At 39.7% G+C, this 27521-nt stretch overlaps 3 protein-coding genes across 6 annotated transcripts; all 3 read left to right on the top strand.

Annotated features, from left to right (window-relative positions):
* Nucleotides 1-325: 325 nt before the first annotated feature.
* Nucleotides 326-4217, top strand: si:ch73-91k6.2 (alpha-1,6-mannosyl-glycoprotein 2-beta-N-acetylglucosaminyltransferase). Its single transcript, XM_055186021.2, has 2 exons — nt 326-472; nt 613-4217. Exon 2 carries the CDS (start codon nt 707-709, stop codon nt 1943-1945), a length of 1239 nt encoding a protein of 412 aa, XP_055041996.1. The 5' UTR covers nt 326-472; nt 613-706; the 3' UTR covers nt 1946-4217.
* A 626-nt stretch (nt 4218-4843) lies between these two features.
* Nucleotides 4844-14257, top strand: rnf8 (ring finger protein 8, E3 ubiquitin protein ligase). 2 transcript variants are annotated; one of them, XM_055186019.2, is made up of 8 exons: nt 4844-5099; nt 5432-5560; nt 7577-8266; nt 8444-8506; nt 8588-8677; nt 12294-12401; nt 13388-13592; nt 13929-14257. In XM_055186019.2, exons 1-8 carry the CDS (start codon nt 4965-4967, stop codon nt 14111-14113), a joined length of 1605 nt encoding a protein of 534 aa, XP_055041994.2. In that variant the 5' UTR covers nt 4844-4964; the 3' UTR covers nt 14114-14257. The 2 variants fall into 2 exon arrangements, with proteins under 2 accessions (XP_055041994.2, XP_055041995.2); XM_055186020.2 differs by having other exon boundaries at nt 13388-13599.
* Nucleotides 14258-16277: 2020 nt separating this feature from the next.
* On the top strand, nt 16278-26795 carry drc5 (dynein regulatory complex subunit 5). 3 transcript variants are annotated; one of them, XM_055187136.2, is made up of 5 exons: nt 16278-16470; nt 16566-16688; nt 21495-22063; nt 22216-22665; nt 26558-26795. In XM_055187136.2, the coding sequence occupies exons 2-5, from the start codon at nt 16592-16594 to the stop codon at nt 26729-26731; spliced, it is 1290 nt and encodes a 429-aa protein (XP_055043111.2). In that variant the 5' UTR covers nt 16278-16470; nt 16566-16591; the 3' UTR covers nt 26732-26795. The 3 variants fall into 3 exon arrangements, with proteins under 3 accessions (XP_055043111.2, XP_055043110.2, XP_055043112.2); XM_055187137.2 differs by having other exon boundaries at nt 16280-16438; XM_055187135.2 differs by having other exon boundaries at nt 16278-16688.
* Nucleotides 26796-27521: the final 726 nt, after the last annotated feature.

The following is a 27521-nucleotide window of genomic DNA, read 5'->3' as shown; positions in this document are numbered from 1 at the left end:
TTAATGATCACTATTGTGTGCTGCTGTGTGTTGCATTATATTCATTTATTTTTTTTTCTTATATGCACTTTGTCAACTTTTGTTGTTTCCTTTATAAGTTTGCCTCGGGTTTTTTTTATTGCAGCAAGTATAAACAAGTACAACTTTAAACAGTTCCAAAATCATGGATGACGTATACAATAAAAGTAGAGAAGGAAGGCAACCATTTAAACAATAAAAAGCCAAACAATACAGAGGTAGTAAACGATTTATGTAAGATTCTTTGTATTTAGTTTCTGTCAGTGTGTGTGGGTGTGTGTTGTGTGTTGTGTGACGTGTGTTATGCCCGTTGTGTATGTATGAGTGAAGGAAGGAGGAGCGAGCGCGTGCGTTCATTTTGCCTGTACGTACACGTCAGCAGTAAAGACCTCCTCACTTTCTCATCTGTTTCTCTTCCTGGTTTTAACTTTGCCGCACATGACACTTTCATCTGGTGAGTAGTTTGCACTTTACAAACTGCTACATTTAACGCAAACACTCGGTGTATCGCGCGCTTCGGTCGGCGCGTCGCGTTTTGCGCGCGTCTGTGTGACATTATGACTGATAAACTCACAGCTGAACTTCTCTTGACAGATGCTGAATGTCCGGACGGATCCGTTGTGGAAATGCCCGGATTTAAACACACACCTCACAGCACATCAAACATCTAAATCAACAGTGAAAAAAAATGAGATTCCGTCTGTTAAAAAAAAACTTTATTGTGCTCCTCGTCGTCCTCCTTGTGTTTTTAGTGTTGTTTTATGTTACATTCGGGACTAATGATGGAAGTAGGGAGGAAACTAGAAAAGAGGCAACACAGGCAGAGGGTCTGAATAAATTTGAGTTTGGCACCATCCTTAGTATGCGTACTTCAGTCTATGACAGCAACTACAAGCAGTTGATTCAGAATGGAGAGCACTTCCCCTTCGAGCCAGAGATGGCCATCGTCGTACAGGTGCACAACAGACCGGCTTACCTTCAAATGCTCATACGCTCTCTCCAAAAAGTTGAGGGCATCCACAAAGCGCTCGTGATATTCAGTCACGATTATTTCTCGGAGGAAATTTCCAACATGGTCAAGGAAATCACCTTCTGTAAGGTACTGCAGATATATTTCCCCTACAGCACGCAACTGTATCCCAGCGAATTCCCAGGACAGGATCCCAACGATTGTCCGAGAGACGCGGCCAAAGAGGAAGCTCTCAGAACCGGCTGCTTGAACGCAGAGCATCCAGACTCGTACGGACACTACAGGGAAGCGTCCATCACCCAAACCAAACACCACTGGTGGTGGAAGCTACATTTTGTGTTCGAACGGGTCAAGGTTCTCCAGGGATACAAGGGATTCGTGGTCTTCATCGAGGAAGACAACTACCTTCTTCCTGATTTTCATCACTACTTCAAGTCTATGGTCGAACATAGGAAGACCAGCTGCGGGGACTGTGACGTCCTCGCGCTGGGCAACCATAAAGGCTTGTCAGGGTTTCGAGAGCTTTCTACCAAAACCGAGACAGCAGGCTGGCTGTCAACCAAACATAACATAGGAATGGGCATCTCCAGAGAGCTCTACTACAAGCTGATGGGGTGCAACAAGGAATTCTGCGTCTATGATGATTATAATTGGGACTGGACCCTTCAGAACCTCTCGGGTACGTGCATCTCCAAGCCTCTTAAGGTTCTCGTGGCTCAAGGAAGCCGTGTTCTTCACACGGGGGATTGCGGCCTGCATCAGAAAGAGGCCTGCCGGCCAGAGGAGGCTCAGCGGAGGGTGGACGAAGCCCTCAGAGAAGCCGAATCTGCGCTGTTTCCTTCAACGCTGAGTCTGACGGAACAAGGGCCGGTGGAGCATCAACCTCACATGAAGAACGGTGGATGGGGGGACGTACGTGACCACACGCTTTGCATCAACTACGCAAGTCGACTCTGAGACGAAATTTCTCTTTGAAACACAAGTGCCATTTAGAATATCAGGGTTACGTCCTGCGGGTTAAAGTTTCACTTTTAGCAAATATAGGAAAATGAGTTGTAATGACTATTTGTGTATGTGTGTGAGCAGTGAGTGTGAGTCTCATTAAAACACAATAAGGGTGCTTCACGATGCCATCCAAAGAACCTCTGTTTCACAAAAGTTTTCATCAGATTATATAAAGAAAGAAATGGCTCTTTAAAGAACCTTTGACTGAACGGCTCTTATGAGAAACCAAAAATGGTTTTACTATGGCATCACTGTGAAGAACCTTTTAAGCACCTTTATTTTAAAGAGTGCGTGCCCAGGTCATATTTCACCCCAAAATCAAAACATACATTCATGACGTAATTTTCATGACAGTTATGTTTTTTTGTATTACTATTTTAGTAATGATTCTTAATAGATTTCCATGCTGTCGGTGTATAAAAGCAATACAACAAATACTACTGAGATGCAAAATTATTGTACCATTGTTGATTTTTCAATGCTAAGGTTAGAATAAGAGAGAGTGTTTATTAAAAGTCATGAAAATAATCTCTGAAAGAAACAATTTTCTTTATGCAAAATATAATTTCTTACCGTTTCATTTTGTTTGTGTTGATTTTGGGGTGAAAAAATTTGATTTATGCAAATGCAGAAAAAAACTATTTTACTATTCACTTGATTTTACTGAGATTGTTCTGTTTTTTTTGTTTGTTTTAGAAGTTTTGTCTTCAACACACTTTTGTGAGTTTGTAAAAGTTACATTTTATGCGCTGCGGTCGTTTAACAGGCCTTTTCCTTGAAATATGCTTCATTACAAACCATTAACTGTCCATGAAATAATATGCAGACCAATGTTTATTGTTTGTCGTATTTGTGTCTTATAGCCAGCTATGAACACCTTTAACAACAATCATTTGTTAACACTTTACAATAAGATTGTATTTGTTAACATTAGTAAACGCATTAGCTAACATTAACTTACAATGAGCAAAACACTTATTCATATTTGGTAAAGCTTTGAAGTTTTGTTCATTGTTAGTTCATGTTAGCTATAACATTATTGTAAAGTCTTCCCAATATTTTAAGTGTAACATTTATTTCTTTTGTCTTCCATTCCCAGCATTTCCTGAATCAAAACTGATGGTTTGTTTTGTGCCTTATTTTTGTTGGTCTGTTGTGGTGGTTTATATGGATGTGTGACTTCATTGGATCAGTGCTGAATTTTATTGTGCCTTAGAAAAAACCTGTTCAGTCATTTCCATATGGGTATTTGCATACTTTGCGTTTCTGCTTTGCTGTCGCCACTTTGCCTTATTCATTTTTTCTGCCTTACATTGTGGTAATAACTTACTCAAGAAAAATATAAAAAATGTATGACCACAGATGTGTTCACAAAGTTTAGATATGAACTATTTTCATTGGCATTGAGGAATGTACCTATCAGTACTAGGACTTATCAGCGAGGGTCTTCTTTGTTTTCCTAACCAAAAAGCTCAGCGTTTTGGGGGAAGCTGGGGTCACTGCAAAACGATTAGCATTGGTGGAATTTAGCAAGTTGACAAATGTAAGATTTACAACCTTGATGTTGAGCCAAAGATATTCACCTGTGTGCTTTGCTTTGGGAAATTCTGACGGTACAAAAGTTGGCATTATTCTTCTTTAGCTCATTTTCTTATAGGGAAGGGATGTTCATTTCCTTTTTGGTTCCTGTCAGTGATTTCCGTCATGTCTTCCGGAAGGAAAAGCTGACTTGCTCAAATTTGCCAAACTTTATTCTTTTGTGAATTTTTTTTGAAAAGCCTGCATTTATTGAGAGAAAACTGCGCCTGGGAATATTCCTGTATGAGAGCAAGAGAGATTGTTTGCCTTAAGAATTATTTTTTATTTGTACGGGTAATGACTTTAGTTTTAAATAAACAAATGGTGATGGTATCTTTGTACAAGCCATAATCATACTGTATGTATGAAGCTTTGAGCCAAAAATGCATTAGTCATGGGTTTAGGGCATATTGACAGACACTTACGAAGTGTAAAATGTGCACTGGTGGACCAACTCTGTTGTTCAATCAAAAAATATAAAATATTCATTTTTGTTTGCTGTTTAATTTTGGGAATTATGAAAGAAAAATCATTTAAAAATGTTTAGGGATTTTTAATTGTTTCTTAACTGACTTTCTGTTTGTGTGTGTTTCATATGCATAATTCTGTAATATTAATTGGCATATAAAACTGGAGCTTGAACAATGATATATTGTGTCATTTTTGTCTCAATGATATAACATAATTTTTTTATTAGAATATTTCTAATGATAGTTATCAGAGTAGCGACTTTGATGTGCAAAGTATTAGGTAAAAGTGGCCATCCCAAATTCGAGTTACATCACTAGAGGTCGCTAGCTGGTGCAAAACCTCTTAAATACACACCACAGAAATAGAATCATTCGTGTGGCTAGAAGGGATACAGTTACGGCCAAAATCCCGTGAATTCTCGCAGGAGGAGCTCTTAAATCATCCTAATCCTACTTCCAGACCTAACCATAAACCCAACATTTCACGAGATTATGCCGAAGCTGTACCCTATCTAGCCAGAACCACTGTTTTCCATCATAATCCTACCAGCCCCGAAACCTATTCCTAAACCAAACATCTCGCGAGATTTGGCCGTAGCTGTATCTCTTCTAGCCAGAACCGACGGCTGGTTATCATTGGCCAATCACATCTCTTCATGATTCTGTAAGGTTTTTATTTTTAAATAGGAGGGATATTTATTTTAATTTTAGTTACCACTAGTTAAAATGAGTACATTTAAAATAGAAAAAAATGTTTTAAAATTCATCTCTGTCAACCACCGAAACACGCAGCCAATCAGAGGCTCCGCTGAGTGTCACGTGACGGGCGCCGTACTGTGGGGCAGAAGAAGCTCTTGCGAAAACTCGGATGGCGGAGATCACGCAACAATAATATTCGGTTTAACTTTTGTCATGGAGCTGAAATGATGGAGAAGCAGACAGAAGAAGCTCCTTCGTTATTAAATACAGAGGAAGAGAGCTGCGCGAAAGATAAAGTGTGGTGTTTACAGCGGGTGGGGAGAGACTGTGACTGGCTACATTTGTCTGAGGACTCAGAGGTGCACGTCTGTCTTTATTTATCTCTTTATGCACACATACAGATATCATAACGCAATAATAACGCCCTTAAATGATGTCAGACATGTAATGAGCTCGTATAACTGTGAATAAAGGAAAATCTAAATCAAAAAAGCATGGATTTAGCATTAATGATGGAGCTCTACAGCTCTTAACATTATCACTTAGACTGCATCGTTTGGACATTTTTACTGAACTGTATTAAATGTGAACTGAATTGAGACCACAATCAAAAAGCAAAAGTGATTGACATGTGTTTGCATTTACTACTGTTGTTGGTTTCATGAGCTAAACATGAGTCGTATTTTCTCAGGTTTCTGTTGGTCGTGGATTAAATGTGACCCATCAGATCCTGTCAGCCAGCTGTCCGCTGATGATCTCCAGAAATCACGCCGTATTCAAGCAGAATGATGACAGACAGTGGACAGTGACCGACAATAAGGTGGAGCAGGTGTCTGTCTGTCTGTCTATCTGTCTGTCTCTCAGTGTGCATCCCTGCCTGTGAAAACCCAGCTAAAGTCTGTTTTTGTGATTTACTGTTTTAACACAGAACCATCTTACGTAATGTAAAGATCATTCTGTGAAAATGTAATCTTGAAATCTTTAATATTGACTGAGTAAGATGATGTCAAAGATTAAAATCAAACTGATGCTCCTAATCTCTAGGGGTGTACGAAATAGTTTCGGTTATCTCCACCAGTGATGCGATTTTTGCATCAAATGTTTCTTTCAGGGTTCTGGCGGGTCCTTGAAATCCTTGAAAGTTTGTGAATCTGGGGGAAATAATTCAAGGCCCTGGGAAGATTTTGAAGATATACATACATAGATACAGGTCATTGAAAGTGCTTGAATCTATTTTATGCAAGAAGTTTTCTGGGAAAAAAATCCATATTATTTCTTGTGTAGTGTAGGATAATATTATTAAAATTCTAGACTTTTTAAGCACACGTGCTAAACTGTTCGCTTTAAATGCTTTTATCTTCTGTATGTGAATGAAGATTCATACAAAAATGCTTTTTTGCATAGTTGTGTTTGAAACATGAAAACATCTCGGGTTAGTATGTAACTGTTGTTCCCTGAAAAGGGAACGAGACGTGCGTCTCCCTTGATATACTTCCTGCGTCCCTGTAATGCCGTCTTTGGCAATATTTCAGATAGCGATATACTTCCTAACTCCCGCGTCACACTGTCTTTGTCGTAAAGCCTCACCATTGGTTAAATTTGATATACACATTCAGATGCACTTACCCCTGGAGGCATCCCCAAAGTGTCACCGCTGTGACGCAGCGCGAGTTCCCTTGAATGGGAACTGTAACAATGTATCTTTAAAGGTAACACGATGTAACCTTGCTCTTACTTGAAATCTGTCCCCACATTTAGTCCTTCAATTTGAGGGTATTGGATCTGGAAAGTCCTTGAAAGGTCCTTGAATTTGAAGTTAACTAAGACTTGGGAACCTTGTTCTTTGATGCAATTACGATTCCATACAATTAATTTAATATTGCGTGCCTAGTATGGTAGTTTTTGTTTGATGGGTTTCATTGGTTTTATTATGGGTTATGCATTTATTATTTCCACGAAAATATATTCAGTCTCATTATTGATTATGCTTTTATTACTGATACTGACTATATTATTGATAAGGGAGTTATTATGCATTGTTTCCACAAATATATTATGTCCTACCGCACTGCAGAAAGGCCAATTGAAGCAATAAACAGAGTTTGTAATTTTACATTTGAGAAGTCGTTTCGCTGTACTTCGCTATATTAACAATAAGTTAGTTGTGCTAGGTAGGCCAAAGCCAAGAGAACCGATAAGCAGATTCTGTCATTTTAGATATGAGAAAAAGTTTAGCTGCTCTTTTGCTGAATCAAACAAATAAATTAATTTTGCTAGGCCAAGACCAATGAGAAGAGTGTACGTCATCTCAGATACGAAGTGTTTGATCTTACTGTATAAAATTGGAGTCAGATGTTGGGAGGGCAGATGATGTTTGAGGACCTCTTTGAGGGGTTTGTTGATTGTCTCACTTTGTTGGCTCGAGTGAATAAAGTAATCTTTGTTTGGCACCTGGAAGGTTTTCTTATGAAGATTCAAGCAAAGACTTTTTGCCACTACACTAGTCAAGCGGTTACATTTTGAAAAATGCACAAATGCAACCAAAATCTATAACATATAAAACAAAATTATTTTACATAATATTAGTATGTTATGTGTGGAATCAAACCATATTGATGTATTGTTACACCCTACTAATCTCAGATTATAAGACTATAGCCTGGATTTTACAGACAGGGTCACATGTACCATGTTTGTTCGTCTTTTTGTCTGTCTATGTTGAGACAGGAGAGCACTGTGGGAACATCTGTGGGCCCCGATACAAAATTCTTATATTCTGCTTTGTTGTTTAATTTCATTGTGTTGTGAATTTTTTTGCTCGTCTTTATAACCGCAGAGTCTGAATGGCGTGTGGGTGAATGGGATTCGGATTGCTTCCGGCCAGCCCTGTTTACTCCAGCAGGGGGATTCCGTGAGATTCGGGGTACCTCTGGATGGTAACCCCATAGAGTTTGATTACATCCTTGTCAACCGCAGCTTCAACGAAGTGAAATCGTTCCTGTCTGGAAATAGTGCCAAAGAATCCAGTTCAGCGTCCACAGGCCCGAAACTCAAAAACTCTAAGCGGAAGTTCGATGGAGACGAGTCGGAATCTGGCCCGATGCAGCACTCCAATTTCAAGCTGTACCGGTGTTCTGAACCCGATAAGTCGCGCGCGCAGCCCTGCCCGCCTGCCGCACGCAGAGTAACTGAGAAATGCACGTCTAGGCTTTTGGAGGAACCGGACAGATCCAGTGAAAAAGCTGGAAGTTCGAGCGGTTGCAATGAAAGCAGCCAGCAGCTTGCTGCGGTACATCGCTACAATCAGAACCTCATGGTGCTGAAGAGCCGAGTGGGTGACACACAAAAACGTGCGGCTGAGCTGGAACGCCAACAGCTGGACAATCCGGAGCGAGAGCGGGAGAAGCAGGAATTGCAGGCGCAGCTGGAATTGATGCGGGGTCAGCTAAAGGCACAGCGAGATCAAGCGCTTCAACGCATAGAGAGCTTGGAGAAATCATTTTGTGAGGAGGAACGACGCCTGGAGGTGAGGAACTGACAAAAACTGCTGATTTTGGGGACTTTGTAGTTTTATGGTGCAGATTCACTTGTCATTTTAGCTAAGGCAAACTTCACTACGCTGATGTCTGAACTTTATAAATCCTGCTATGAGACGTGTTAACATGATTTATCTACATAATTTGTGTCGTTTTGTTTTCCCAAGTTTGAGAAAGCTCAACACAATGAGGAGGGCCTGAAGAAACAACTTGAGGCGGCGTTAACAGAGGTAAGAGACACTGACCACATGATCTTATATCTTTTTAGTTTTATTAACAGGTAATTCTAAATGTTGTCCTGTTTTTGGCAGCACCGGAAAGTTATCAATGAGCTCATGCATGCTCGAGAAGGATTCAAAGAGGTTCTTCAGGCCAAAGATAAAGAGCTGGAAGTTACAAAGGTATGTCAGCTTATCAAATCCAGTCATTAGGATGAGATATAGCTGACAGATTTCACATTATGTACCATTTGACTAGAAATTTGCCATTATTATAGATTTTGCTATATCATATCATATCAGCACTGCTTACGTGACGTGTGAAGACCAGGAAAGGTTCTTCTATTAAAGGCACAATGGGGAAGTTTCCTGGGCGGGGTTTAAACTTAGTCCCTGACTAAAAAGCATGTTTGACCTGTCATAACTGAAAACAGCTTCAACTCGCATTTCTAAAAATACCTTGAGGAAAATAAGTATTTGAACACCCTGCTATTTTGCAAGTTCTCCCACTTAGAAATCATGGAGGGGTCTGAAATTGTCATTGTAGGTGCATGTCCACTGTGAGAGACAAAATCTTCACAATGTATCATTTTCTAACTATTTATTTGTATGATACAGCTGCAAAAAAGTATTTGAACACCTGAGAAAATCAATGTTAATATTTGGTACAGTAGCCTTTGTTTGCAATTACAGAGGTCAAATGTTTCCTGTAGTTTTTCACCAGGTTTGCACACACTGTAGGAGGGATTTTGGCCCACTCCTCCACACAGATCTTCTCTAGATCACAGATCTTCTCAGCCTGTCGCTGAGAAACACGGAGTTTGAGCCCCCTCCAAAGATTCTCTATTGTGTTTAGGTCTGGAGACTGGCTAGGCCACGCCACAACCTTGATATGCTTCTTACTGAGGCACTCCTTGGTTATCCTGGCTGTGTGTTTCGGGTCATTGTCATGTTGGAAGACCCAGCCTTGACCCATATTCAATGCTAACTGAGGGAAGGGGGTTGTTCCCCAAAATCTCGCAATACATGGCTCCGGTCATCCTCTCCTTAATACAGTGCAGTATTAAGGTACCAAGCTGCTTGGCATTTTCCCCGTAGCCCTTTCCAGCCTTGTGGAAGTGTAAAATTTTTTCTCTAGTGTCTTTGGACAGCTCTTTGGTCTTGGCCATTAGGGCTGAAACGATTCATTGAGTTACTCGATTTACTCGATTACAAAAATTCCTTGAAGCAAAAATTCTGCCTCGTTAAATTCCTATGACGCGCACTATATGCACAGGAATCTGATTCACACGGACTGGCGTTGTTCAATATTCAGGAAGCTCACCATAGCGTGTGATACATTTTGAATTTATTTGGCGCGATGGCGGAGAGTAAAGATGTCCATAAAGGGCAAAGAATGTCTAAAGTTTGGGATCATTACATTCTTATCATTACATTACATTCAGCATCTGAACCGAAAACATCCACTGCTGTTTCACCAAAGCATCGCTGAAACAAGGTAACATAGCCTATACTGTATTTGTAGCGATGCCGTGATCCGGTTTGACTAGATATGATGTTTAGCTTTGATGTTTTTAAGTAGTAAACGTATTCACGTTCAACCCCTTCACACGCACGCACCCTCGTCTCTCTCTCAAGCACCATTCAGATAAATCGCGGCAATGCATCACATATGCTTAAACTTTTAAGTAGCCACGCAACAATAATTTTTAATAATTTAGTTTTGGAGCAAAATGTTGGAGTTGGAATCAATCCCTCTGTTTTTTTTTTTTTTTTTAGAAATAAAAGTCAAATGCTTGATCATTTTACAGCCACATAATTTTCGTTATGCGTTATTTGTTTTGGTTGTAGCTACAGCCCTATTGGCCATGTTAGTAGTTGGATTCTTACTGATTATATGGGGTGGACAGGTGTCTTTATGCAGCAAATGACCTCAAACAAGTGCATCTAATTTAGGATAATAAATGGAGTGGAGGTGGACATTTTAAAGGCAGACTAACAGGTCTTTGAGGGTCAGAATTCTAGCTGATAGACAGGTGTTCAAATACTTATTTACAGCTGTATCATACAAATAAATAGTTAAAAAAAATCATATATTGTGATTTCTGTTTTTTTTTTTTTTTTTTTTTTTGATTATGTGTCTCGCAGTGGACATGCACCTACGATGACAATGTCACACCTCTCCATGATTTCTAAGTGGGATAACTTGCGAAATGGCAGGGTGTTCAAATACTTATTTTCCTCACTTTATATCAGTGCCATTTGTTTTGTCTCAAGATGCACACCAGTATTGTTTTTTTGTAAGGTATTTTTTGTAAAAACTACTTAAATATCCTAATGTATCTAAGGCCTAGTCCTTAATTAATCTAAAGCCTGTTTGGGAAATTATCACTATGTAATTTTCACCTCTAGAGGTCGCTAAACAACACCAACAGCCGCAGCTTGACGATGCTTTTAAAGAGTGTTGAATGATGGAAGTTCTAGTCTTCACCTCCAATGTCATAGAAATCGATGTGACAGGACCGATGTTGCATTCCACATATTTTCAAACTATCGTGAAAGGACTGATTTCGATTCGCTTTCATGATACTTTAGCTGCATCCCAGTTTGAAGGATGGATCCTCCAAAGGACGTGGACCTCAAATAGTCTTATATTTATTTCAAAGTTATATCCAGCTATTACAGATGCAGAATAAATCTCAGGATAGCTTAGGAAAGGAGAGGAAAGGCTTGACACATTTTGCATTTTAAGCAGCTTTTGAATTCGGATGGCCTTACTAGCTTTCAGTCACACTGCTGTGATGCAGTCGGTCTTGGCATGCATGCACCCTTCGGAGGAGCCTTCAAAATAGGGCACAGCTTTTGATGTCATAGGCAGATCAGTCAAACACCCCTGTGGCAGTGAAAGCAGAAACCCAGATGAACTGGACATAGTGGTGTGGTGTCACAGGGTTTCTTTATACCGCCAACCCCTGGTGTTAGAACATTAAAGTAAATGAATCTACAGTATATATCAGTTGTGTAGAAACCAAAATGTCAGACGCGAATGTGCATCATTGTATTAGATAAGCACCTCTTAAACAGCATACTAATAAAGATCATTTTCGATGTTCAACAACTATTAATTTTAAGGCATTGGGATTGCTGATGGTGCCCATTTGCCAGCACAGGTCACAATTTTTCCCAGCGGGATATGTAATGAGACAATACCATTTATATTACAGACTGATATGACCCTAAAGCTAAATAAACACACCAAACGCAGGACATCACGTTACTCGCTCTAGATTACTAACTTCGTGTCATGCAAATTTTTAGCTGGAGTTGAATAGACACGTTTGAGGCGAATAGCTTGTGTCTTCCCTGCAAACGCGCCGCCCATATCGCATCATTCGCATCGCCTCACGCGAGGAAGCGCATGATTGCGTCTTTGCATTGACTTTTTATGTAATCTACTTCCGCAAAACGTTGAACTCGCATCTGGTGTGAACCCACAGTAAGGTCAGATGTAAGCTTTCCAACCAGTGTGCAAACAGGGAGGAAAATAAGATTTTTTTACATTTATTTTTATCATATGCTGATAAGGTGATTGTGACATCTTAAATGATGCTTTGCATCTAAACATTCATTCCACTTAATAGAAAAAATGTTTATCAAATACCGACATTCACCCTAAAATAACAGAGATCTAATTTTTGGTCAATATTTTGGTCTTATTTTGTAGTGATCCTGATCAAAAACCTCACATTATTAAGACATTTATTTTTCAATGCCATTTTTCTTGCATATTTACACACAGGAAGAAAAAGAGAAGGCCAAAGCACAGAAAGATGAGGTCGTGTCCCAGATGACAGAAGTCCTGGAGAGTGAACTTCAGTGTAGTATCTGTTCAGAGCTCTTCATTGAGGTAATCTATCATATCATCCGATATATATAATCCACTGAAATATTTGACATGATCTTACTTAGTCAATATTTAAGATATCTAGGTTATATTTTCACAGAATGCTCATTACATAATGTAGGATGAGTTTATGTAGAAAATCAAAAGCAGCACCTGCACTGTTGCGTATGAAATCTTTCCAAGCACTTTAAAGGAACACGCCCACATTTTGGGAATTTAGCTTATTCACCGTATCCCCCAGAGTTAGATAAGTCCATACATACCTCTCTCATCTCCGTGCGTGCTGTAACTCTGTCTGACGCAGCCCCCGCTAGCTTAGCTTAGCACAAAGACTGGAAATGCATGGCTCCAGCTAGTATACTGCTCCCAATAAGTGACAAAATAACGCGATCATTTTCCTATTTATGTGTTGTGATTTGTATAGTCAAACCGTGTACAAATAACAAGGTGATATGAGACACAGCGATCTTTTAACAGTATACATACTGAGAACTATATTCTCTGAAGACGAAGCACTGCCGCATGGGCGGAGTGATCTGCTCGCAGCACACGAGAAGCCCCTGGTGAGCAGCAGAGAATTCGGTCAGAGTTGTGCAAATCACTCCGCCCATGCGGCAGTGCTTCGTCTTCAGAGAATATAGTTCTCAGTATGTATACTGTTAAAAGATCGCTGTGTCTCATATCACCTTGTTATTTGTACACGGTTTGACTATACAAATCACAACACATAAATAGGAAAATGATCGCGTTATTTTGTCACTTATTGGGAGCAGTATACTAGCTGGAGCCATGCATTTCCAGTCTTTGTGCTAAGCTAAGCTAGCGGGGGCTGCGTCAGACAGAGTTACAGCACGCACGGAGATGAGAGAGGTATGTATGGACTTATCTAACTCTGGGGGATACGGTGAATAAGCTAAATTCCCAAAATGTGGGCGTGTTCCTTTAAGATGCACAGTACGTTAACCTTCAACCATCTGTGATCCTTTCAGGCTGTGACATTAAACTGCGCCCATAGCTTCTGTCAGCACTGTATCGGACAGTGGAGAAACCGTAAAGACAAATGTCCAATGTGCTGGCAGACCATCACGTCTCAAACCCGATCTCTGGTTCTGGACAACTGCATCGATCGCATGGTGGAGAATCTGAGCACTGATATGAGAGAGCGACGCCTGGCATTGATCAGTGAACGAAAAGGTGAGAGGTGTGTAGCATTCATCACATTACCTTCTGTCTGTCGCACGTCTTATGGACCGAGAGAGTGAGGTCACGCGATCGACAAAATATAGCAAGGTTTAATTTTTGGGATCATTTTAATTATTTATATAGGTCACTAATCAAAGAAATAAAAATCTGTGTAGCAAATCATACCCATATACACACACAATCAGAGTAATATTAAATAATATCCTGGCTCTTTTCACCTTTATAATGGCATTAGATAGTGCCCCATTTTTTAAAGCTCCAGAAATGCACCCATATACAGTTATTAAATGTCTACTAAGGTGTAGCGATGTGTTTCTGTCTTCTCAGGTCAGCCAGCAGTCGCGACTCCAGCCGTAGTTGTGATCCACGATGACAGCAGCAGTGATACATCTTTACCAAGCGACAGCTCCGTGCTCGCAGACTCCTCAGATTCAGACTCCTCACTGGTGCATTTTCCTAGTGATGAAGACTCATCCTGGACTGAAGAGGAGGACGAGGAAGATTATCTTTGAGAAATAAACAGACACTCGTGTATGAACAACACATGCACAGCTTTTCTGCTCGGCTCTCTTTGTCCATCTTATTTTTTTATGTTCGTAGTGCATTGTATAATTATTAGTAGTTGTCTTTGTTTAAATAAAGTAAGTTTATCATTTTGTGCACTCGTATGTTTTAATTATAATGACACAAAATTAATTTCTAGGGCTGCATAACAACTAGGCATTTGCAGAATAAAAGTTTACATCATATGTGTGTGTATACTGTGTATAATAATTCTGTATACATAAATACACACACATGCATGTATAATTTTAAGAAAAAAAGTGTTTTTATGAAGTATTCATATTTATAAATAATATAAATGTATATACACATGCAAATATTTCTTAAATGTATACATGCATGTGTTTGTATTTATATATACATGATTATTATACACACACATATATGATGTAAAAAAAACTTTATTCTGCAAACAATTAGTTGTCTTGAGTCAGTAAGGATTTGTTATGCTTCAGTATTGAACACAAGAGGGCAGCAGTGTAATATTAATTTGAGCTGCTTTTTTTACTAAGTTTAAATAGAAACAGGTGAGCGTTTTACATCTGATCTTACTCACCTGGTGGGCTTTTGCTAGCCCTTTCCAAGCACTTGAACAGAAGACCCTTGTTATCGAAATAATCATTTGAACAAGGTCCTAATTTTTCAGATTTAAAATAAGTATTTTCTGTCCCCAGAGTACATAGGTAAAGTTTTAGCTCAAAATACCATATAGATAATTTATTATAACATGTTAAAATTGACACTTTGAAGGTGTGAGCAAAAATTTGCTGTTTTGGGTGTGTCCTTTACAATGCAAATGAGCTGATATCTGCACTAAATGTCAGTGCTGTGGTTTGATAGTGCAGATTAAGGGGCGGTATTATTATAATAAAATCCCCTTCTGACATCACAAAGGGAGCTGGGTTATTGGGTTGATCTTTTTTACATTTTCTAGGTTGATAGAAGCACTGGGGACCATTGTGATTGTTCTGAATACCTCTGACATCAGCTGGAAATGTGACGCTCCTTACCATGTTTGAAAGATTCGGCCACAATGCAATGCTAACAGGAGTTAACTTACAGATTCTGAGTCCAAATGGGAGGAATTATTATAATGTCGGTCTTCTCTACATCACCAATCTAATGTTATTAGTTAACATGAACTAATACACACCAAAGGAAATAAAAAATCGTGAATTGGACCATAGGGGCTCCTTAAAACGTAAACTTTGTCCTATAGGTTTTCTTGTTGTGTATAGAGTGAATCTTAACCATTTACCACCTTTGCTGAAACCCAGAAGCCTTGACTAACCTTCACCACGTGTGTTTGGGTTTGTGTTTGGACCTGACCTCATCAAGAGCACACTTCACTGCCACAGAAAGGTCATGTTGTTCCTGTCTATTAGTGGAAGCTTGTGTCTGTCAGGTGCCGTTACATCATCATGACACTGATGGGTTATTACAGGTCAACAGAGCTCTTGACTTCTTGCCCCCTGCTTTATAGATCTCCACATTGTAATTCTGCATCAGTATTACAGACACCATTGTAATCTTTCTCTAAAGACATTCAAATAAAATGACAAGGACCAAACCATGATACTCAGGTCATCACCTCCAAAAAGTGCTTGGTTTATTCACTATTCCATTATTCCCTCCTGAAAAAAACCAATAAAACCATTACAGAAAATTCTAATGGTTTCCATTAAAATACCAATAGGAATCATTAGCATTTACCATTAAAACCACTACACTGTATTGTGTTTTAGGCCATATTCCATTAGAACCAATAAAATTCCCAATAAAACCAATAGAATTTCTGTGATGGTGTCTTGTTTTTTTAGGAGGGTTGTTACAGTATCAAGAACAGTTTAATTACTTTTTATTTAATTATTTTTTATTTACACTTTAAAAACAATCCATCCATCTATGTCTTTCTTTGTGTATTAACTTTTAGACTGAATTTAAATGTATTTTAATCTGAGTTTTTAGCTCACTGGGAACAGCACACATAACGAGTAAACTTTAAGTTCATTTCCCAAAGCAGTAATCACACTTTTAGGAGATTATTTAGCTATAATGGTTTTATTTCCTGTACAGACGCGTGATCAGCGAGTGACGTAAGTGAGCGTGCGGGACGCGTTACCATGGCAACATCAAACTTACAGCAGAACGGAACGTAAACTTTAGCGTTACGTTGCTCGAGATAAAAGTGATTTTTATAAAAATAAATGTTGGTTAAATAGTTGTTAAACCCATTTGTTTGTTATGATGTTTGTATAGTGATAAGTAGAAAAGTAAGCAGAAGCTCGCTGACGTGTAGAATAAAGTAATATTTGTTGATTTGTGTTTTTTTTAAGTTATTGCAGAAGAGTATGAGTGAGAGTAATCTGATAAAAACACACAGTCGCTTTTATCTGTCAGTAAATCCAGCAGCTGATGGACGGAAAATGCGCAGCATCATCGCAGAAGATCCTGAATGGAGTTTAGCTGAAGTTCCCGCGTTAACAAAACTCTGTCTTCAGTGTATAGTGAAGAACTTTACAGGTAACTCATACAAATACATTCACACACAAACTGTCTGTAACTTATCTGTCTGACTGTGTTTATCTATTCATCTGTTTATCTATGTGTCTGTCTGCCCACCCGCAGCCCGCCTGTCTGTGTTTGTCTGTTAGGCTCTTTATCTGTCTGTCTTTTTATCAACTCTGTCTGTCTCTTAAAATGTCAGTCCGTTTATCTGTCTAACTGTATGTAAGTCTGTCCATCTACCTGTCTGTTTATCTGTCAGTTGTTTGTATATCTGTCTAACTGTGTATCTATCCATCTGTTTATCTGTCAGTCTGTCTGTCTGTTTATCTGTCTGTCTGTCTGTCTGTTTGTTTATCTGTCTGTCTGTCTACTACCTGTCTGTTGATTTGTCTTTCTGTCCATGTACCTGTTTGTTTATCTGTTTTTTATCTATGGCATCTGTCTCCCTGTCTGTCTATCTGTCTGTCTGTCTGTCTGCATTTATCTGTCTGTCTGTCTGTCTGTCTGTTTGTCTGTACATCTGTCCATTTACCTGTTTGTTTATCTGTTTTTTATCTATGGTATCTGTCTCCCTGTCTGTCGATCTGTCTGTCTGCGTTTATCTGTCTGTCTGTCTGTTTGTCTGTACATCTGTCCATTTACCTGTTTGTTTATCTGTTTTTTATCTATGGTATCTGTCTCCCTGTCTGTCGATCTGTCTGTCTGCATTTATCTGTCTGCCTGTCTGTTTGTCTGTACATCTGTCCATTTACCTGTTTGTTTATCTGTTTCTTATCTATGGCATCTGTCTCCCTGTCTGTCGATCTGTCTGTCTGCGTTTATCTGTCTGCCTGTCTGTTTGTCTGTACATCTGTCCATTTACCTGTTTGTTTATCTGTTTTTTATCTATGGCATCTGTCTCCCTGTCTGTCGATCTGTCTGTCTGCGTTTATCTGTCTGCCTGTCTGTTTGTCTGTACATCTGTCCATTTACCTGTTTGTTTATCTGTTTCTTATCTATGGCATCTGTCTCCCTGTCTGTCGATCTGTCTGTCTGCGTTTATCTGTCTGCCTGTCTGTTTGTCTGTACATCTGTCCATTTACTTGTTTGTTTATCTGATTTTTATCTATGGCATCTGTCTCCCTGTCTGTCGATCTGTCTGTCTGCGTTTATCTGTCTGCCTGTCTGTACATCTGTCCATTTACCTGTTTGTTTATCTGTTTCTTATCTATGGCATCTGTCTCCCTGTCTGTCGATCTGTCTGTCTGCGTTTATCTGTCTGCCTGTCTGTTTGTCTGTACATCTGTCCATTAACCTGTTTGTTTATCTGTTTTTATCTATGGCATCTGTCTCCCTGTCTGTCGATCTGTCTGTCTGCATTTATCTGTCTGCCTGTCTGTTTGTCTGTACATCTGTCCATTTACCTGTTTGTTTGTTTATCTGTTTTTATCTATGGTATCTGTCTCCCTGTCTGTCGATCTGTCTGTCTGCATTTATCTGTCTGTTTGTCTGTACATCTGTCCATTTACCTGTTTGTTTATCTTTTTTTTATCTATGGCATCTGTCTCCCTGTCTGTCGATCTGTCTGTCTGCGTTTATCTGTCTGCCTGTCTGTACATCTGTCCATTTACCTGTTTGTTTATCGTTTTTTTATCTATGGCATCTGTCTCCCTGTCTGTCGATCTGTCTGTCTGCGTTTATCTGTCTGCCTGTCTGTACATCTGTCCATTTACCTGTTTGTTTATCTGTTTTTATCTATGGTATCTGTCTCCCTGTCTGTCGATCTGTCTGTCTGCGTTTATCTGTCTGCCTGTCTGTACATCTGTCCATTTACCTGTTTGTTTATCTGTTTTTATCTATGGCATCTTTCTCCCTGTCTGTCGATCTGTCTGTCTGCGTTTATCTGTCTGCCTGTCTGTACATCTGTCCATTAACCTGTTTGTTTATCTGTTTTTATCTATGGCATCTGTCTCCCTGTCTGTCGATCTGTCTGTCTGCGTTTATCTGTCTGCCTGTCTGTTTGTCTGTACATCTGTCCATTTACCTGGTTGTTTCTCTGTTTTTTATCTATGGTATCTGTCTCCCTGTCTGTCGATCTGTCTGTCTGAGTTTATCTGTCTGCCTGTCTGTACATCTGTCCTTTAACCTGTTTGTTTATCTGTTTTTATCTATGGCATCTGTCTCCCTGTCTGTCGATCTGTCTGTCTGCATTTATCTGTCTGCCTGTCTGTTTGTCTGTACATCTGTCCATTTACCTGTTTGTTTATCTGTTTTTTATCTATGGCATCTGTCTCCCTGTCTGTCGATCTGTCTGTCTGCGTTTATCTGTCTGCCTGTCTGTACATCTGTCCATTTACTTGTTTGTTTATCTGATTTTTATCTATGGTATCTGTCTCCCTGTCTGTCGATCTGTCTGTCTGCGTTTATCTGTCTGCCTGTCTGTACATCTGTCCATTTACCTGTTTGTTTATCTGTTTTTATCTATGGCATCTGTCTCCCTGTCTGTCGATCTGTCTGTCTGCGTTTATCTGTCTGCCTGTCTGTTTGTCTGTACATCTGTCCATTTACCTGTTTGTTTATCTGTTTTTATCTATGGCATCTGTCTCCCTGTCTGTCGATCTGTCTGTCTGCGTTTATCTGTCTGTTTGTCTGTACATCTGTCCATTTACCTGTTTGTTTATCTGTTTTTATCTATGGCATCTGTCTCCCTGTCTGTCGATCTGTCTGTCTGCATTTATCTGTCTGTTTGTCTGTACATCTGTCCATTTACCTGTTTGTTTATCTGTTTTTTATCTATGGCATCTGTCTCCCTGTCTGTCGATCTGTCTGTCTGCGTTTATCTGTCTGCCTGTCTGTACATCTGTCCATTTACTTGTTTGTTTATCTGTTTTTTATCTATGGTATCTGTCTCCCTGTCTGTCGATCTGTCTGTCTGCGTTTATCTGTCTGCCTGTCTGTACATCTGTCCATTTACCTGTTTGTTTATCTGTTTTTATCTATGGTATCTGTCTCCCTGTCTGTCGATCTGTCTGTCTGCGTTTATCTGTCTGCCTGTCTGTACATCTGTCCATTTACCTGTTTGTTTATCTGTTTTTATCTATGGCATCTTTCTCCCTGTCTGTCGATCTGTCTGTCTGCGTTTATCTGTCTGCCTGTCTGTACATCTGTCCATTAACCTGTTTGTTTATCTGTTTTTATCTATGGCATCTGTCTCCCTGTCTGTCGATCTGTCTGTCTGCGTTTATCTGTCTGCCTGTCTGTTTGTCTGTACATCTGTCCATTTACCTGTTTGTTTATCTGTTTTTATCTATGGTATCTGTCTCCCTGTCTGTCGATCTGTCTGTCTGCATTTATCTGTCTGTTTGTCTGTACATCTGTCCATTTACCTGTTTGTTTATCTGTTTTTATCTATGGCATCTGTCTCCCTGTCTGTCGATCTGTCTGTCTGCGTTTATCTGTCTGTTTGTCTGTACATCTGTCCATTTACCTGTTTGTTTATCTGTTTTTATCTATGGCATCTGTCTCCCTGTCTGTCGATCTGTCTGTCTGCATTTATCTGTCTGCCTGTCTGTTTGTCTGTACATCTGTCCATTTACCTGTTTGTTTATCTGTTTTTTATCTATGGCATCTGTCTCCCTGTCTGTCGATCTGTCTGTCTGCGTTTATCTGTCTGCCTGTCTGTTTGTCTGTACATCTGTCCATTTACCTGTTTGTTTATCTGATTTTATCTATGGCATCTGTCTCCCTGTCTGTCGATCTGTCTGTCTGCGTTTATCTGTCTGCCTGTCTGTACATCTGTCCATTTACCTGTTTGTTTATCTGTTTTTATCTATGGCATCTGTCTCCCTGTCTGTCTATCTGTCTGTCTGCATTTATCTGTCTGTCTGTCTGTACATCTGTCCATTTACCTGTTTGTTTGTTTATCTGTTTTTTATCTATGGCATCTGTCTCCCTGTCTGTCGATCTGTCTGTCTGCGTTTATCTGTCTGCCTGTCTGTACATCTGTCCATTTACTTGTTTGTTTATCTGATTTTTATCTATGGTATCTGTCTCCCTGTCTGTCGATCTGTCTGTCTGCGTTTATCTGTCTGCCTGTCTGTACATCTGTCCATTTACCTGTTTGTTTATCTGTTTTTATCTATGGCATCTGTCTCCCGGTCTGTCTATCTGTCTGTCTGCATTTATCTGTCTGTCTGTCTGTACATCTGTCCATTTACCTGTTTGTTTGTTTATCTGTTTTTTATCTATGGCATCTGTCTCCCTGTCTGTCGATCTGTCTGTCTGCGTTTATCTGTCTGCCTGTCTGTACATCTGTCCATTTACTTGTTTGTTTATCTGATTTTTATCTATGGTATCTGTCTCCCTGTCTGTCGATCTGTCTGTCTGCGTTTATCTGTCTGCCTGTCTGTACATCTGTCTATTTACCTGTTTGTTTATCTGTTTTTATCTATGGCATCTGTCTCCCTGTCTGTCTATCTGTCTGTCTGCATTTATCTGTCTGTCTGTCTGTACATCTGTCCATTTACCTGTTTGTTTGTTTATCTGTTTTTTATCTATGGCATCTGTCTCCCTGTCTGTCGATCTGTCTGTCTGCGTTTATCTGTCTGCCTGTCTGTTTGTCTGTACATCTGTCCATTTACCTGTTTGTTTATCTGTTTTTTATCTATGGCATCTGTCTCCCTGTCTGTCAATCTCTCTGTCTGCGTTTATCTGTCCGTTTATCTGTTGTTTGCCTGTCTATCTTTCTGTCTATGTATATATCTATCTGTCTGTTTTTCTGTTTGTCTGTCTGTCTAATAAGTGATTGTTTAAAAGTCTTTACTGTTGATTTATATTTTGCAGAGAAGCCCATTCTAGATGAACTCCAGCCCAGTCATAAGTCGTATGTTTTGGAGCGACTGTCTCCCTCTCTTCCTCTGACTGTCACTGCAAACCTCATCAGTGATGAGAGCTACTGGCGACGATGCACGGAGGCTCGCTGGGGTCCGTCTGACGTCACCGCGTACGGGAACAGTTGGAAACGCATGTTCTTTGAGCGTCACCTAGAAGGCATCATTGAAGTTTTCATTCCAGATGTAACAGACACTAGGACGGTCCTGGAGTTGGTGCCACTGTGTCGAAACTACGTGAAGCGCCTGAAAATTTCTCAGTTGCTTCCACCCATCAAAGAGCCACCCAGGTTTGACGAGGACGACGACTCGGATTGCGTCAGTGACGCTGGCAGTGATGGACCCTCCATGGATCACTTTGATTTCCAAATACTTCTTGATAAACTGGTGAACCTGGAAGAACTTCATCTGGTGTACGGGGTGAAAGGTTGTGGCATGAACTTTGAGTGGAACCTGTTTGAGTTCACCTTCAGAGACTGTGAATTTCTAGCAAAAGCCTTGAAGTCCTGCAAGACCTTACAGGTTCAATCATTATCAGTACCCTAGTTAATAATAATATGTTTTATATTATTCATGGTTGTAGACTCCACCTTATTAGGGCAGTGTAGTGCTTAACAGTTGAATTCTGTCTTTTCTTTATAAACTTTTGGTTTATAAATCTTCTCTTTCTTTAGGTCTTCACTTTGTATCACAGTAAAGTGGATGATGAGAAATGCTGCATCCTCGTTAGCCACCTGCTGGATCACCCGTCGCTGCTGGAGCTCGATCTGTCACATAATCACATCGGTGACCGTGGAGCTAAAGCCGTCAGCAAACTTCTGAACGGCAGTAAGCTGAAGAAGCTGAACTTATACAACAACCGTATCAGAGGTCCTGGAGCTCAGGCGCTGGCTAAGGCTCTGTCCAGAAACACCACGCTGACGTCCCTCATCCTGAGACTCAACCGGATCGGCGATGAAGGAGGTCAAGCTTTAGGTCAGGCTCTGATGAAGAACAAAACCTTGGTGAACCTTCACTTGGGGGCAAATAAGATGACAGAGCCCTCGGCCATGGCGCTGTCTCGTGCCCTGGTGGACAACTCCACCCTGAAGATCTTAAACCTTTCTAATAACAAACTGGGAGCGGTGAGTGACCTAAGCAGTGACCCGTTTATGTCTACTTTTGCATAGGTTTGGTCAAGGATAACTCACTCATTATTTACTCACCCCCTTGTGTTTCAGTCAAACAATTGTAGTTATCTTAAATAATATCTTGGCTCTTTTGTGCTGTATACAAGGTTCCCACGGGTCCTTGAAATCCTTGAATCTGGGAGGGGGGATTCAAGACCCTGGGAAGTTTTTGAAAACATACATACATAGATACTGCGTCCCTGTAACGCCGTCTTTGGCAATATTTCAGATAGTGATATACTTTCTGGCTCCCGCGTCACCCTGTCTTTGTCGTTAAGCCTCATCATTGGTTGAATTTGATATACACATTCAGACGCACTTACCCCTGGAGGCATCCACAAAGTGTCACCGCAGTGACGCAGCGCGAGTTCCCACGATAGGGAATTGTAACAATGTATCTTAAAAGGTAACACAATGTAACCTTGCGCTCACTTGAAATGTGTCCCCACATTTAGGTTTTGGACCTGGAAGTCCTTGAAAGGTCCTTGAATTTGAAGTTAACTAAGGTGTGGGAACCCTGTTTATAATGGCATTAAATGGGGATCAACGTTCCAAGCTCCATAAACCACATCCATTATAAAAGTAATATGGTTTAAAAAATTAGATTTCACATGCAGCCATATTTAAATCTGGAGCTGTTCACATTACATAAATGCTTAAAATATAAATTGTTTTGCTTCAGAAGACATTTATTAAACCATATATAAATCATTAGACTATTGAACAAACCAGTAATCATATAGAATTTACATTAAACTATGGATGGACATAAATGATTTGATCAGTTTTCATTAAAGCGATCAAACTATAAATATTATGTAGACATACATTGAAAGAGAGACCTGATCCATAACAGACCAGGGGTCTGATTTATAAAACTGTGCGTAGGATCCTTACTAAAAGTCTATGTGCGCACAAAAAAACAAAAATGGCATACGGCAAAAATATTACGACTTATAAAACAAAGCAATGTTCCCTTCACAAATCACAGATCACCTGTAAGTGTGCGAACACGAATCATCCTCAGATCCCACCCTGCAAGCCCATTCTGCCATCAAGTTTTTTTTTATAGATCACAACCTTTGTGTGGGAACTTGCGTACACACGCTTTATAAATGAGACCCTAGAATATCATAGTTACTTGGTTTGAGGCATTACCCTAGCAACCACATAAAACACCTTAGCAACATCAGCAGCAGCAGCATTGATGACCGCTAACAACAGTCCAACATTATAGAAATGAGTTTTCAGCACTTGCCAGAAAATCTCTGGTGGTGTAACACAAGTTTTACTCCTCCACTCACGCACACTTAAGTGTTTAATTGTCTGTGAAAGAGATAAATATGAAATGATGAAGCTCTGTCGATCACGTTCAATTATTCATGGATGCAGAATAAAAGCGCGCTATCACACAGCATATGGGATGAGGATTTACTTCCCTCTGGGGACGGATCATCCAAATGGTTTCTGCATTTATCCGGCCCTCTCAGTTCAGTTTCAAGGCAAATTATATTTCAAACCATCATCACTTCGGCAGGAAAAAGCCCTGGCGCTGAACATTAGCCTGAATGATCCAAATGTATCTGTACTGCAGAATGTGATACGCTTCTTATAAAACTCTTACAAGCTTGAAAAACTTTTGCACAAGCCATCAAATTTGATAGAAACCACATGATGTGGTTCTGCTTAATTGAAAAAGGTTTAGTGGCATGAACCTGTAGTTTCAGTATCTCAAAGTCCCCCTGTGGTAAAAAACTTGTATTTATTGTAATTTATGTCTATGTGGTGACGAACCATTCATCATTCAAGACAAGTGCTGAGTATTTTCTTTATAAAATTGGAGACAGTCTCATTCCTGCGGTTTGAAATCGACTCAGTTTCCTACGTCACAAATCAATGTAACCAATCACATAAACACAGTTGAATGAGTGAACCAGTAATTTGAGTCATAAGCTGGGTTTCCATCCAAACGTGAAGTGAATCTTTTTAAAGTTCACAGAAAAGAAAACTAATGCGAATTGGGTGCGTTTCCAACCAGTTTTATCCTGTGCCATTTCTTGTCCATGTACTCGTTGTTTTAAAATTTTGCAGTTGCTTCGTAAAACATTTCAGCTCTTGTCAAATTCATCAGTTGAAGGAGCCGATTTGTCATGTAGGTTTAATGTTTGCTACGTCAGAATTTATTTGACATATTCGTTTCCATCTTCAACTATTCGCATTTCTTTTTTCGCACAACATAAAAAACACCTCAAGTGAGCGTAAAAACGTTTTTGTGAATTAATTTGTGTTTATTCGATATTTGGCATTTCCATCACTCATCTATGCACATATATATCTTTGATTCGAGGTGGTGCAAAAGAATGGAGGCGGAGACCAATTTGCATATTTATAGATCACCATATACTAATAATCACTAAAAGAGGTGCCTGGTTGATAGATTTATGGTATTTTTATTATATTCACTGTTTGAATTTTGCGCCTCCTCAGTTCACGTGGCTCATGGCATAGTAAAGTATCCATCGAATGCACACTTTAAAGGTCCCGTTCTTTCTGTGTTTTTGAAGCTTTGATTGTGTTTACAGTGTGCAATATAACCGAGGGTTCACACCAGCAGTGTTTGAGGCGTCAAAATCACGTCTACCGCGTCTAGTTTGCCGCTTGAACATTTTGAGTTTACTTGCTTCATTTGCGTGAAATTCTAATCATCGAGACATTCACGTGGAAATTCTGCGACTTTGCTCCCTTTCTGTAATCACGTCACTACTAGAGCAAGCTCCTGATTTTCAACTCGTGCGTTTCCCGCGGCAACGCTCAATTCGCGGTATTCACGCAAACTAGACGCGCGAATGAGGCGGAATCGCGTCTACCGCGCCGCACTAAACGCCTCATTCTCGCCGCAAGACCTCCAGACGCAGCTCAACGCATCTTCACATTGACTTATCATTAAAATCACTCGCGCTTGACACCTCTACTGCGGCTGGTGTGAGCGCAGCATAACATGTGTTTATGTTTCATGTGTAAAAAAACACTGTTTTTTTCACACAATGTACTTATCTGTATATCGCTGTTTTCACTGTCCTCAAAATGGTCTGATGTCTTCCTTGTTCTATGAAGTCCCTCCTTCAGAAATATGTAACGAGTTCTGATTGTGTAGTTTGTTTAGTGTGTTGAGATTAGCTGGCGACTGATATATTCCCGTGGGCGGAGTTTAGTAAAAAAAACTGTTCTAGTGACGTCATTAAAGCAGGAAGTAGAAGACTGTAGTCCAAACCGGCTGTTCGCTGTAGGCTTTAAAAGGGGAATTCTGTTAAAGAAAATATATCGCCTGGCTGTGAACTTTGACCTTTATCATTTTGCAAATATTATTTATGCTCCAACATTACACACATTAAATAAAGTTTGAAAAATTGGATCAGGAAGAATGTAACCTTTAAAATCTAGCCAGAAGTAGTAGGTCATCCGGGTACTTTACACCTACTTTTTTTTAATACTATAAATTTGTACATACTACTCACATCGCATACTATATAGTATGGAAGTAGGTGATTTTGGATGGAGCGATGGTCAAATGCTGTTAGTTTATTGTTGTATATAACGCATCATTTCTACAGTCTTTCAAAAACGAACACGGGTAACTAAAGGTAAAAGTAATTTAAAATGATGAAGTAAAGCATTACCATATGTAAGCTTGTTCACATACAGGACTTGAATAAAACAATTGTACGTCAGTATTTATTTAAAAATGAATCAAAGGTCTCGCTCATGAGTAATAATGCTAAATACAGTAAAACACTGCCAGTGTATTGTAAGATCTGATCTAAAAAGATGTCCTGTCTCTCTTCTTCAGGATGGTGGTAAAGTTTTGTTGGAGGGGATCTCTCACAACCGCAGTCTGGTGGATTGTGACCTTCGGCTGACTGATGTGGATCAAGAGAGCGAGTTGTGCATCACTCAGACCCTACGAACCAATCAGAGCCTGACCGGACGTAAACCTCACCACAGTCCCAATGATGAAGTGTAAAGCACACAACATTCATACAACATACAACACAAATAAATACACACACACACCAAACAACTGTGAACTGAGTTTTGGAAAATTATTTCTCATGATTTCTTTAAAAAGCTGTTAGACTAAAAGGATGAAATTTCTTACATTTTGTCGTTTACACCAAACCTAGGCAAGTTCCTGTATAGCTACTAACATTAACCAACAGCATGTGTGGTTAGTCATTAGATCTCAACTCCAAGACGCACAGCACATTTGATCTCTTTTATTCAACACATAAGGCGGTTTGCATTGAGATCCATGAACTGAAGTGAACATGTCAGATATAAGAGAGAAACGTGTGGTGCTGTGAGTCTCCATGCAGAACTTCTGTCGAAAACTGCTGGCTTATGTAACATCAGCAAATCTAAAAAGCAATTATAGGCAGCGCAAGTTTGATCAAAGACTAAATATTTTTTACTTCATAACATGAACTGAAAATAAGTGTATTAAAGGTCCCGTTCTTTCTGTGTTTTTGACGCTCGGATTGTGTTTACAGTGCGCAATATAACATGTGTTCATGTTTCACTTGTAAAAAATATTTTTCACACAATTTACTTATCTCTATCGCACTGTTTTCACCAACCTGATCTCACAAATTTCCGTGGCATAGTCACGGAATTTTGTGCTCATTTTTCCGTGGCATTCTCACGAATCTTCGCATTTTTCCGTGGCCCTGCTACGGACTGTCTTTTTCCATGGCATTCTCACGGATTGGTTACTCAACTGTTTTGTCCTATTTTCTTGCCATTTTCGCTTCGGT

This window comes from Misgurnus anguillicaudatus, chromosome 18 (assembly GCF_027580225.2).
Source record: "Misgurnus anguillicaudatus chromosome 18, ASM2758022v2, whole genome shotgun sequence".
Taxonomy (NCBI): Eukaryota; Metazoa; Chordata; class Actinopteri; order Cypriniformes; family Cobitidae; genus Misgurnus; species Misgurnus anguillicaudatus.
This window is presented reverse-complemented; position numbering and strand designations above follow the sequence as displayed.